Source organism: Nipponia nippon, unplaced genomic scaffold, assembly GCF_047370975.1.
Source record: "Nipponia nippon isolate SJK-2023a ecotype South Korea unplaced genomic scaffold, ASM4737097v1 scaffold_11, whole genome shotgun sequence".
In the NCBI taxonomy this organism is placed as follows: Eukaryota; Metazoa; Chordata; class Aves; order Pelecaniformes; family Threskiornithidae; genus Nipponia; species Nipponia nippon.
The window spans coordinates 6,485,247-6,498,056 of NW_028262302.1; the positions used below are offsets into that span (position 1 = coordinate 6,485,247).

General features: G+C 40.6%; 1 protein-coding gene across 10 annotated transcripts in view; it reads left to right on the forward strand.

The window, feature by feature from the left end:
* The window catches only part of GPATCH2L (G-patch domain containing 2 like), a 56,104-nt gene that overhangs the window by 17,930 nt on the left and 25,364 nt on the right, over positions 1–12,810 (forward strand). For 9 of the 10 annotated variants that reach the window (XR_015702250.1, XM_087747362.1, XM_087747358.1 and 6 more), the window contains one exon: positions 8,382–8,473. Coding sequence is in view for 9 of the 10 variants with exons in the window: in XM_087747362.1 (XP_087603488.1) it covers positions 8,382–8,473 (92 nt within the window). In the remaining variant the exon portion in view is untranslated. Of the gene's footprint in view, positions 1–8,381; positions 8,474–10,640; positions 10,807–12,810 lie in introns of those variants that run through there. The other variant, XM_087747359.1, reaches the window with a different exon arrangement.

Sequence of the window (12,810 nt, forward strand, 5' to 3'; positions counted from 1 at the left end):
TCCTGTTCTTGTGCTGGAGGTGACTATCTAAAGGTAAGGTGCCCTTGAGCTCTTTCCCCGTGCAAGGAGACAAAGCCTTGATTGGGACACAATTCTACTTATGTGCTTGTATGAAGGACCAAATCTGAAAGAAACGTCTGGACTTTCAGCTTCATGGTTTTCTTTCCCTTGTTAATTAGCAAATAGAGCATGAAAAATGTACTGAGGTTATATGTGTCTGAATGAAAGCTTGGCACCGACCCAGCAAAGCCTCTCCTCCCACTGGCTTCTGCAGGGAATTTTGTGATGTCGCACCATGACCTCATGCTGCTGTAGCCAGCATGTTAAAGCTGGAAAGGGGGAGGGAGGAAGAAATCAGCTCTTAAACATTCAAGTGGATGAGAACAAAAAGAATTCAGAAGATTGTGCATCAGCAAATTGGCTCCTTTCTGTGCTTTTGCCCCAGTCTGGGGATGTTTTTTGCCCATGAAGCAAGAAGATTGATTGGTCTCTTCATTTACAGCTAGGATAACCTTTCTTGTGCATTGAGGGTTTTACATAGTGTTCTACAGAAGTTTGTCTTCCAGAAAGGAGAGCTAGACAAATCCTGATGATAAATTCAAACAGGGCAAAGTCTCTACCTTTATGATGTTCAGTGAAGGCCCTTTCCAAAGCTACTGGTTATGGCAAGGGATTTCTAAACCTGGAGGGATCATGTTTGCTTGGTTTTGCTGAATATGTGGTCTAGTTAACCAATGAATATATGCTTGGTTCCTTCCTCTAATGCACAGGTGACTGGTATCCTGACAAACATAATCCCCAATGAATTGTTACTGAATGTTGGCAGAGAAGTTGTCCCATCCCAGAGGCGGCTGTGTTTTTAAGTGTCTGTAGTTTGAGAAAGGAGTTCCTATTTTGGTGTGAAATGTGCTCAAGAATCTCTGTAAGAGAAAGAAATATGGAAAGAATGAATGTGTTATGTGTCCCAATGTATGTGGCAAGGATTGAACTCTTCAGTGCAAGGTGCTTGTTTTATGTAAAGATGCTGCCAAGGGCACAGAAGGAAATTGTTTCTTCACAGAAATGTTTTCTTGACAATAGTTATTCTTCAGGTGCTTCAAGAACTAAGCCTATTAGTAGTCCATTTTCTTATAGGAGGTTCAGATGATTCCTGTAATGCTGTTTAGCCATTGTCCCAGCTAACATCTTCCTCTTTTGCCATGGATGGAGTCAATTCCAGTAGTTTGTGCTTTAGTAAGCTCCTAACAGCTTGCACCTCATGCTGGAGAAACTCAGAAATTTGTCAGAATGGGGGGGGGGGGTGTGTGTGTGTGTGAAGCTAATCCCCTGAGAATGATATGAAATGTATTTAGAGAAGAAACTGTCTTGATGTTGTGGACATCCAATTTCTTCAACCTGATACCCACTGTGCCATGCAAAATTACCTCTGTCTGTTTAGCTTCTGCTATCACGAATTTGTCCAGTGGAGTATAGTTACCAGGTGAAGTCTTTTCTCTCCTATGCAAATATTTTCTTTGTCTCAGTCGTGGATTTTGGTGCAGTTTGTCTGGAAGTGCAGTTCATCTGGAAGACTGGCAACCCACTGCTTTGCTTAAGCAGAGCTGAAGGCCAGAATACTGAGCACAGTTGGGGGTGTTCAAGGAAGACTTTTCAGTGTTGAGGAGGTTCTATGTGGACGGTTCCTTGGGAAGTCTTATTTGAAAGGCTGTATAAATTGTACACTACCAAGATTACCTTTCTTGCTTTATGTCTGTGATGAGAAGAGATTTCATTCAAAGTGTATGCACAGCACTGGGAATTTCACACCCATCATTAGAAGCAGTTTTGTGTGTGTGGTGACTGTTATCATTAGTGGTATAATTTTATTTTGTGAAGCGAGGAGAGTTCCTGCTTTCTTGCAGTCCTCCCGAGGGACGGCTGGTGTATTAATTTGCTGTATTGCCTCCTGGCTGTTCCCAGGCTGTTTTTCCTCTTCATCATGGAATTTTTAATGGCCCTGCTGCCTCTCGGGAGGCATGCAAGGAAGAGTACCTCAGGGATCTCTTCCTTTTTTCACATGCCTATAATTACTCTCCTTTAAGAGCACAAAGCGTTTGCTAATCATGTCTTGTCTGTTAAGGTTTTGGCTTGACGATGCAGGCTGTTAAAAGCAAGCAAGCAGAGACCTGCATGGACAGCTCAAGTGATCCTTCCCCTCTTTCACCTCTGCCCATTTGCCTTTCTGGGAGAAAAGAGTGGTCTGAACAGAATTTTCTTCTTGAACTCCATCTACTTAAGAGGATTCTGTACAGGCTCAAGTGGAATATCTTATTAGATTTTGGTTATTCAGTGGCTCTATCAGTGAGAAGATATTATAGGTTGTTGGTTGGTGGAATGTTATTCCCTTGAGGCAGGGTAAGAGTTTCAGAAGGGCCTAGAGCCAATGTTCCCTTCAATTTGAGTTGGAATAGCAGGTAGAATAAGAGAGGAAGGTAGAAGATAAATTGTCCTTAATGCCATCTATTGTTTGCCTAGCCATGAAAATAGGGTTATGGGTGAAAAACTCAATTAAATGTTCCCACTGGAGGTCATAGGAAAAGTAGACCTCAGATGGCAAGTAGATGTTGAAGGTGGAGATTTGAAGAATTATGTTAGAGAGACCTCTGAACAGTACAGATGAATCGAAGAAAATAGCTTTGCATGTACTCTCAGTTAATATTAACTGTAAACCTACAGTTTAATTGGGTTTAGAAGCAAGTCTCTCATCTTGCCTGGAACATGGGATAAAGATCTAAAGGGGTGAGTGATCATCTTCTAGTAAGCTCCCAGTTGCTCCATACCCTGGATTTGGTGGTGCTGTTAGAGTGAAAAGCCTTGAATGTCTCTAATTCTAGTTCTGGCTCTGGAAATATGCTCATCAAAGTAAACCTTGCTCTTTCTCTTCTGTATCTGTGCAGAGATCCTGACATTTCTGCCTCTTACCCAAGTATGTGGAAGTATAGGGATTGCCCACAATGTCAAGCCTTTCCTGAGGAAACTGAAGGAGTGAACGGATGTTCACAATTTCATGCTGTCCCACTTGGCCAGGACAGTATCCGGTTCATTCCACACAACATATCCACACGTCTTCATCTTCCTGGAATTGTCTTTATGTAAAAATGTTTGCTGTCAACTGCTTTAGGGATCTTTCTCCCTAGTTTTTTTAAAACTTTTTCCATTTAGCTGGATCACTTTCATGTCTTCCTTTGCTAAAGCCTGGCTAATATTGCAGTTGGGGATATAACTGAATTCTTCTGACAGGCATGCAACGAACAGCAGCTATCAACCTACTGTCGCACGCAATTGTCTAATGCTCCCACTTTGGTGAATCCTAATTCTCTGGAGTGAAAAATAAATTCCCCTTAGCTTCAGAATTTTGTTTACTTGCTATTCCTTTTTTTCCTATGAAGCATGTTGCCATTATGAAATCTGTGTAGTCAGCAGGTCTAGCAAATATTGGGGCTCTTTCTGGCACAGATATCATGTGACTCAGTATGAAAATAGAGAATGCAATATATGGGATCACATCATCTCTGCGTGGAATGCTTACCTGGAAAACTAGAAGGAAATGTGTTCACTTGCATTTGCCACACACGGACTTTTAGGAATGGAATTGCCACATTGTTGGAATGCTTACTTGAGGAACACACTGCTGCTACTGCATGAAGACCTATGAGATCTGGATGATTTAAGTGAGTTGACGTGTTGGTGATTTTGGAATTTGAAAATGCGCTCTAGAAGCTCTCCCATGAGGCTCTGCAGGGCAGAGTAGACTGCTATGCACAGGAAATATCTGCAGTGTGACACGATAGCAAGAACCACTTGCATGCATGGGAGCTTTGCGTGCATATTGGATGAACAACTTGTATTGATTTACACCTGTTTTGTGCGGATCAGACTTGGGTGCCCAGCTGGCTCTATAGTCAAAGAGGAGGAAGAACTCTGCTTTTACTATTAATTTTGTGAAGCCACCATCAACAGCCTCAGGTAACACTTCAGGGCTTAGAGGGAGAGCCTTTTATTTGGCCTGTGTTTGCTGGGAATATAGCATCACAACAGCAACAGCTGGGTTGTGTGGCGTTTTAGTAGCAGTATCCTTGTTAGAAGGCTGTCTCTGTTGAACATTTACTTTAACACGAGGATAATAGCAGCCCTTGTTTGTATGACAGTAGATTAATGGCTGCCTCTCACTACATAATCCAAGTGCTTTGCTTCCTCCAAGGATAGGGTTAGAATAAAGATTGTCAACAGTGAAGCTGGACGATACGAGATTACAGCGAGAGGTATACACCCCCAAGTGTGTGATGTGCCTTCTGCCTCCAAGAAGGCCACAGACTGTCACAGTTAGCTTTGTAAAGTCTTCTCAGAGACCTCCGTTGTGAGACTGAGGTGTTTTTTACCCTGAATTTTGAGAGAGTGGACATCACGAGATAGACTTCTCTTCACAGATAACGAGGGTTTCAGGGGCCTGATGCTGTTCAGGTTCTTTGTGGGCTGGTGTCTGCTTGTGCTCTGTATTGTCTCCCACAGATTGTACTGCCAATCATAATTTTCTGTGGAAACCCTGTGGTAGATGTAAAATAGTGGCAAGCTCCTGTGACCCTGTAGTCCAGCATGTGGTCACCTCAAACTGCGGGAGTGAGATAGGTGTCCTGTTTATGCAATTACAACTCATTAAAAAAAATATATATATATAAATAAAGTCATGGAATAAATATGTGGAAAAGAAAAGAAAGGAAGCTTTACTTCTGACACATTAGAGACAGCAATGAATCTCAGCTTTCTGCGTAGCAAAGCCCGCTTTTTCTCTGATGTTACCTGCATGCGGAATCAGGTACCTTAAGTACTATGTTAAGAACAAGAGACAAATCCATATTTCCTGGATAATTCCTTTAGCTTGTGATTAAAAAAAAAAAAAAATCATCACTGTCAGAAAGACACTATAGACTTTTTGTCATATAAAACCATCTTTTCTCTATGTATGTAATTTTTCATTCACTAACTCCTGGTAGTGAGAGGCTGCAGTGCGAGCTGGATATATTGCAGCCATCAGCGTAGCTGCACTTTGGACCCTGCTTTGTCTCTCCAGGTGTGTTCTGCTTTTTCTTTTCCCAGGTTAGAATTTCAGTCCTCTCTAGAGTGTAAACTAAGCTTTCACATTAGTCTCTGGTCACCTAGCAGATCCAGCTGTGACTGAGCACTGTGACTTTGGTTTTCTCTTACGATCAACCAGCAATAGTCCAAAAGTAACCAGGCGATTATTTTCTCATTACTGTTTGTGCAACACTGAAGAAAGTATAGAAGCCTAGCAGAAGAGATTGAAAGCCAGTAAGGACAGAGTAAGTACCAGTCTAGTTTCTCAGTTTAGACCCAGATCTTTCATCCTACAAAGCTCTGTGCCTCAGACTTCTTCGCAGAGGGGCTTGTGACGATGCAAGAATGTACATTTTCTGTCAGCGTTTCCTCTCAGCCCACTTCTATTCTACATCGGAGTCATTTTTAAACTGTTCAGAAGAGTTGTTAAAATTCAGCTTTGGCAGAAAAACTAATTCATGGTTGCAGCCTGTCAGTGAGACTTTCACAATTTATAGTTCAGCCTGTCCACTGCAATGTTGTGTGCTGTGCATACCCATGATCTGACTTTCCTGGTGGTGGTCTTTCTAGGAGCCTGCTGTTCTGAACTAGGATTCACCAATTCTATTCTTTTACTGATGTAGCACCTGTATGTGAGCTAGTGATTAGAAATTAAGGTTGAAAAGTGTGGTATCTACCAAAAAATGCATATTTCATAAATTATACATCAGACACCCTTTCTGTCTGTGTCTTAATGAGGACTATCATCCCTGCGTGCATTCTTCTGCTCCTCTCTCTCCCAAGGTACCTACCAGCTGGAGATTCCCTGTATGCAGATTTATAGTGCCCGTAAAGTGCACCAGCCACTTGAAACTGACACTTTTACCACCAGGTCAGTCAGAGCCAGTGAGTAATCAATAGGTTCCTGATTTACTAACTGAAGTGTGGGTGATCAATATGGGATAAACCTGAATGAAATACATGTTACAGAGACAATTTATGACCTCTGAGCCTTTGTGTGTTAGAGGCAGGGCTGCTAGATGCAGTGTCCTTGCTGTAAGTCTCTAGCTGGAGTATGATTTGCCTTTACTTTCACTACAGGAAGAGATTCTGAGATTCTCATATTCTGCTTTCATTTTTCTTTTTTTTTTTACACCCTGTGTAATCGTGAGGTAAGGGTAGATGTGGTTTGAACATGGAGCTGAGAGCCAGGAGCTCTTATTCGAAATCTACCTGTAACATTTGTGAACTGGGAAAAATTGCATAAAGTCTCCTGGAAATGATAGTGCATACTTCTTCCCTAGTCCATAGTGATCCTCCACCAAGGATCAGCTGGCTAATGTTGTTGTAAGTTCATAAAATTAAAAAGGGAACCTTATTATTATTACGTAATAAAATGAGTTGGATTATTATGTATAATTATGTAGTCATCTAGTTAGTAATCTAATACTGTGTCACTGATGCAAAATAAAAAACTGAAGTTCCACTTGATTGAGACTATCTTTTCCTTGGGCTATGTGTGCCTAGATGTTTCAGAATACATGGTAGAACTGTGGTAAAATACTATGTAGCCACTATGACAGTCAGGTACAAAAGCAGTTTTTAGCATATGTGAAGTCACTTAGAGGTTAGTCACTTATGTGTACAAACACAAGATTTGAATATGCAGTCTATAGGTGTGCTAGTATTTTTGAAAGCCTTTACTTCATGATTTCAGGAGACTTCTGTGTCTGATTATACTAATATGTGTTCCCAGATTTGAAAAATTAGCTGTCAGTGAAACTTAGCACAATTTTAAAATTTTTGAAACTATTCCTTAATGTCAGATTTAGATGACAGATCTTGTAGACTTCTTGTAGAACTTTTGAATTTTAGTTGAGAAGACAGAATGGTAGATATTTCTTTCTTATTTTGTGGTTGCGCATTTGTTACAGGTAAGTAGATAGACTCGGCAGCATTCAAACAATTTATAGTCTTAGCTGGTATAGGAATTTTTTGTGCTCCCTATACTGTTCTGTATAGCCACAACAGCACACTTTGGTTTTGCATCTAAAACTGTATATATTACAAATATGCTGCCTTTTTGTTTTTTTAATAGATTTTGACATGGAAATATGAAGCCATGAACTTTTCCTTTTGTTATCTGTAAAAGATTTCTGTACTTGATAAATGTGTTTGTTAAACTTTCAGGTTTTTTTTTAATCAAAATAATAAGCTTTAAAGACACAGAAGCTTTTCATTACTTAATCGTCAAAATTTATATGGTTCCAATCTTTACACCATGCAAGCACCTCACAATCTTTAATGGATTTTATTTGCACTGTAGTTCTGCATTTTGCATGTCAGATCTGGTGCAGAAAGTGACCAAGGAACTTACCAAAGAAACTCCGTTATCTCAGACAAAGCAGGGATTTTAACCCAATGCCATTGCTAAATTATGCATTTGTATTCATTATGGATTGTATTTGAGAAAGTTCTCTGGTCTGCTGCCAAGACTGTCTTTTCTGAATTAAACTTCTCTTCTTCCTACGTCTAGAACTTTGAGTAGTGCTCAGTTCAAATCAGTCCCAGTAATGCAGGTTTCTTCTTAATTGGCAAATGGTTAAACTGAAATGGTCATCAGTAGGCTTCAGACTTAACAGTTGGTATGACCAGGACAGATCATGCCTGTCAGACAGTTTACAGGTGCAGCAAGGCTGTATTACCATAAGCCAGATTCAGCTGTTTTCACAGCACTTTCGTAAGGAAATAATAATTTTTAAAATGCACGAGGCAGTTTTGTATTCCTAACTTTGAGTTTACTGCTGTAGTGGAAACAATATGTATGGATGTTTGGAATATAGGTACATTCTAAGATGACTCTACAGTACTAAATAGGTTGCAAACTAATTTCTGAATAAGGAAGCGAATATCATGCAATTTCTTTAAAGAGCAATCTTGCAGACATTTGTTATGCTTTATAGAAGTAATGGTAGGACGTGTTGTATCTCTGCTTGATCACATCTTTACTTATGCAAAGAGTTATTTTAAAGTTAATACAAAACCAGATCCTTTAAAGGTTAAGAAATAATTATTCTTCTGAGCAGTTTTTGTGCATCAGTTCTTAAAAGAAATGGGAGCATAATGGTGTATTAATGAAGAATGTGAGGAAAGCTTCCCTGAGAAGCTTTTGATTTGTACTGCCTACTAGTTAAGAAGCTGATGGGAAGATGGGAGTTGGAGGGTGATTGGCCAGAGTCTTACAGGAAGGTGATACTGGAACAGTTTAATTTGTTTTAATTTCTCTATAGGCAAGCAAATGTACACCTGGGACCACCATGTTCAAGGGACATCAAGAGGAAGCGAAAGCCAGCTGCAGCCTCCATGTCCAGCCCAACATCAGGTAACCTGGATTTATCTGTGTGCCAGCATTTCTAAAATTGTGTCCCTCTTGAGCAAAGTGCCGGAGTCACAATAGTCAAAAATAGCATTACCTTGATTTGAAACTAATGAAACGTGTGTGAGAAAGGCAATATGTGAGAGAGAATATCGTGTTTTTTAGCATAGCATCAAAAGCTGCCTACTAAACAAATCTTTGATGATGCAGCTATGGTAAGTTAATACAATTTACAGTGCTTCAGTGTACAGTGAGTAATAATCTGTTTCTTCATAAGGTCTTATTTCCACCATTCCTAAATTATGCAGTACATGGTAATAAGGAGGTGACCAGTATACACAGTTGTGTTCTTTCAGTGTTGGGCTGACATCAGCTGGTGGCTCCGGTGCCCTTTTTCAGGGTGTTTCTAGACACTTTCACAGGAGTGGAAATCTGGTAATTTTGTATCATCACTGGGTGAGACCACCTGTTCCTTGGCAGTTGTCTTACTCTTGTGGATGAAAATAGTCGCTTTTTTCTTTTTTCATCCTGCTCTGGGCATGTAGTGATTAAAATGCTGGTTTATTTTATGTGGTATATTTCTGGAAAGTGATTGATTACTCATCGGAATCTGAAAAAAGTTTCAATCTGCAGAACACAGAGGGGTTTAGGAGACTTCTTTCTGGCCTCTCACTGTACCCGCTCTTGAAATATTTTGCCTGCTATCAAGTGACCCATGTTCTTCCAACTAGCTTATTAAAAAACTATTGTTGTAATCCAGTGACAAAGTGGTGGGTAAGCTGATGGGAAAAGTGGTGATGTGAAAACAGTGGGGAAGGTCAAAGGAACTGATGATGAATAGGAGGAATGAAGCTTGGATTTCTTCCTTGGGCTGGTGGATAGACAGCAGAATAATGAAGTAGGGAAGAAAGCTGTGCTAGCTCTCCAGGCCACAGATCTGGATTACAGACTCTCTGAAAGGTTCTGTATTAAAAAAGAAGAGGAAAAAACTCATTAAATTAATAATCTGTTGCTCAGCAATTGTCATCCATTATTGACTGTTTATTTAGGATATTCTTCCCTGGCTTTTCAAACTTCTGTCGTTAAAGGGATAGTAAAATCATATATCTGTAGCCACAGAATTTTGGTTCTGGGATGCTACGTTTTCTTGGCTAGTGTCTCACTGTCCCCTGTTAACTGTCCATTTATTTATTGTTCAGAGTGTATTCTGTACTGCATTGTTGGTCACTTCCTGTAGGGAGAGCTACTGTTTCTGTGCCTACATGTTTCAAAATATTATGTAAATTGTACTTAACCTGACTACACAAATTGTGTAGTGAACACTTTTTGAAGAGTTGAATCTGCATCTGGAGTGGAACTCAGCACTGGAAAATAGCACAGAGGTTTGAAAGGTTGGGTGGGGTTTTTTTGGTGGTTTGGTTTTTTGTTTTGTTTTTGGGGGATGAGGGAAGGAAAAGTACATTATGTATTACAAAATAAGTAAGGAGAGTGTAGTTACTGGAATCCAGACAGGATGCTTGTGCTGATCATCAAGAGAAAAGTGCTGCAAGGTTTTTAAGGGTCAGAAATGGTAAAGATCTCTTCCTTACACCCTGTTTAGAAATATCCCCAGCCAAGTTAATAGCTATGGGCCAGGTTTGCTACAATACCGACTTATGGAAAGAAACTTTTTATGATTGGGTAACAGAGGCTGTGTCCTAGCTGACACCCTACAGCAGTCTCCCATTTGCAGCTGGAGCACAACCTGGGCATGTAACTTGGAAACTTCTGAAGTCTGATGGTACTTCTGTCAAAGGTGATCTGACTGTGGAATTACTAATGCCTGAAGAAATACACAGGATTACTCTGCCATAATGTAGAATTAACTGAAGACTCTTATGCTTGTTAGATATTGATGAGATAGAGATTTTTCTCCCTTGCCATGCATCTACTCGTCCCTACATAAATGTCTTATACTGGGGTTCCCCTGTACCTGAGGAATAATGGCAGCCTCATTTTCTCACTACAGAGGCTTTTTATGTTTGTGATGTTTTACTTCTGCAAAAGATGAAACACAGGTGAATCAGAACGCAGGCCCAGGCCTGTCACTGCAGGCACACAGAGTGCTGGATTTCTTCACCTTTAAATAGCTCCTTAGCTGAGTCCAACTGCTCTCGTCTCACTTGTTGACCAGGTCCTGCTTCAGTGATCTCCTTTTTTGCAACCTGAGTGCCCCATGGAGGTGAAGGACACAGCCTGAGCTGGCTCCATCAGTCAGCAGAACAAATGGGCTTGCTCTGCCGAACATCGGGCCATCTCGGATTCCACCTCTTTTATAGAGATGAGTGATGAAGAGGGGCTCGTTCCGCTTTGCCGCTGTATTAATACACATCAGGGGCCAGCTCCCGGCACTAAATCACGCTACTGCATACATCTGTTATCGGACTCCTCACTAGTGTGATGAACAAGACTGCAGATAGAGGCTTCCTCATGTCATTCTTTATAGGATTTTCCTAAAAGAATAAATAGCTCAAATCTCTGCCAACACTCTCCCCTGTCATTGTGATGAATTTAGCTTCTTTCTTAAACATGCAGCTACAAATCTTCCCCTGTCGCTTCACCCCCCCACCATCCACAGAAAGTTTGGAGTTGAATTTGGCTGAAATCAGAAGATGCTAATAAAAGGCATATGAGATGTGGATGCTATCGCCCTTCTAGCTGCAGGAATGAGAGAAGGGAGCTAGAGATATGTTTATTTGGAAGCCAAGCAAACTAAGTTTATTCCATGTCTTCTCATGTATTTTCATGAGTGTGAGTATTTATGGGTTCTGGTAAAGCATCTTTTGTCAGAGACCCTTGTATGAATATCAAAAAACATGCATTACTGTAGCGGAAGTGCCTAGGTCTCTATTGTGTTGTTATAGCTTTAAACTTCTGGTATTAGTCCTGCCCTTTGAGGCTAACTGGCCTAAATACCATAACTGAGATAGCTGTTAAAGAATAGCATTTCGGAAAAAGGCGTGGCTGTTGAGAGCAACAAAAAGTGGGTAGAAAATTCAGGATTCGTTTGCACTTCAGGAAGTGACTTATCAAAATTAAGTTGGGCAAATTTATGCAAAAGTTGAAAGAGATTGAAAATGAAAGTTAGTGCTTTCCACACTAGACAGTTGAGCAGTGTGTAAGCCCTAAAGCATGAGGCTTTCACCAGGTAAGAACAAGAGTCTGGCTGGTGTAGTTTGGCAGTAGAATAAGGAAATCTGGAGGAAGTAAGACTGGCCGTACTGGATTAGACCAGAAGTTCATCCAGCTCAGTGACCAACAGCCAGTGCCTAGGTAAGAAGAAAGTCTGTAGTGATAAACGTCCTTTGAACTTTCAGTGATCTAAGACTTAAGGGCTTCAGAAGGCATGGATAGTGTCCTTGTGTTTAGTTACTTTCCGTTGCAGTGCAATAGATTTGGAATAATGTCCCCAGTGGCACAGTAGAGCTTGTCTGAGAAATACTGTAAAAAATGTTACTCTCATGGTAGTTATTCCCTGGTTTGAAAAGGATCTGAAGAAGACTGTCATGTCTTCTGTTTGTCAGAATAGGCCACAAGTATAGATGGTTGTGAAAGAAATGGTGAACAATTGTCCAGCTTTACACTGAGGTTTTTTAGTGGTTTTGTGGTCCAGTCCCCTATTATATGTAGCAGTGCACATGACAACTGGCATCCTATTCAGGTATTACAGTGAGTCTAGGGTAAAAATCTGCATAAACAGATTTTTGTCTGCCTTGGCATGTATTCACACTTAGCTTGTGAAAAATAATAATTTCTAAATGGTGCCAGTTAGCAGCCTCTGAAACTGCTTATCAGAGAACAGTCTGATGAGTAGTAGCAATTTGGTAAATTTTCCCTCCCTTATTTGTTGCTAATGCATTCACTCTTTGTCATGGTGTGATGGTACCCAGTAGCAAGAAGCCTGTTTCAGTCCTTTGCTCGCATTCTTTTTATGAGCAAAGATGGAGAGCCTGAGTGGGGAGGCTGCTAGCGAGGGCCCCGTAGTGTAGTATTGATGATCCTTATTAGTTTAAGGACTTTGATTTACATTTTTTTCACATGTTTCATATCTCCTTCAGATGGAGGAAGTTGATGGGTTAGAGGTAAAATACGCAACGTACTGTTATCAGCTGTGTTGTTGTGGTTGTATGGGAATGACTCCCTGTTTTGGATGTACAGAAGCAGGATTGTTGGGGTTCCAGATCTGCTGAGTGTGGAACCTCAAGCATTGAATGAGCTTTTTATTTAAACTTCAAAGCAATCAGTCCTCTAGTTGAGGCTTGTTATGGCCTCTTTATCCTTCATGCACTACAGAGCAGCAGATG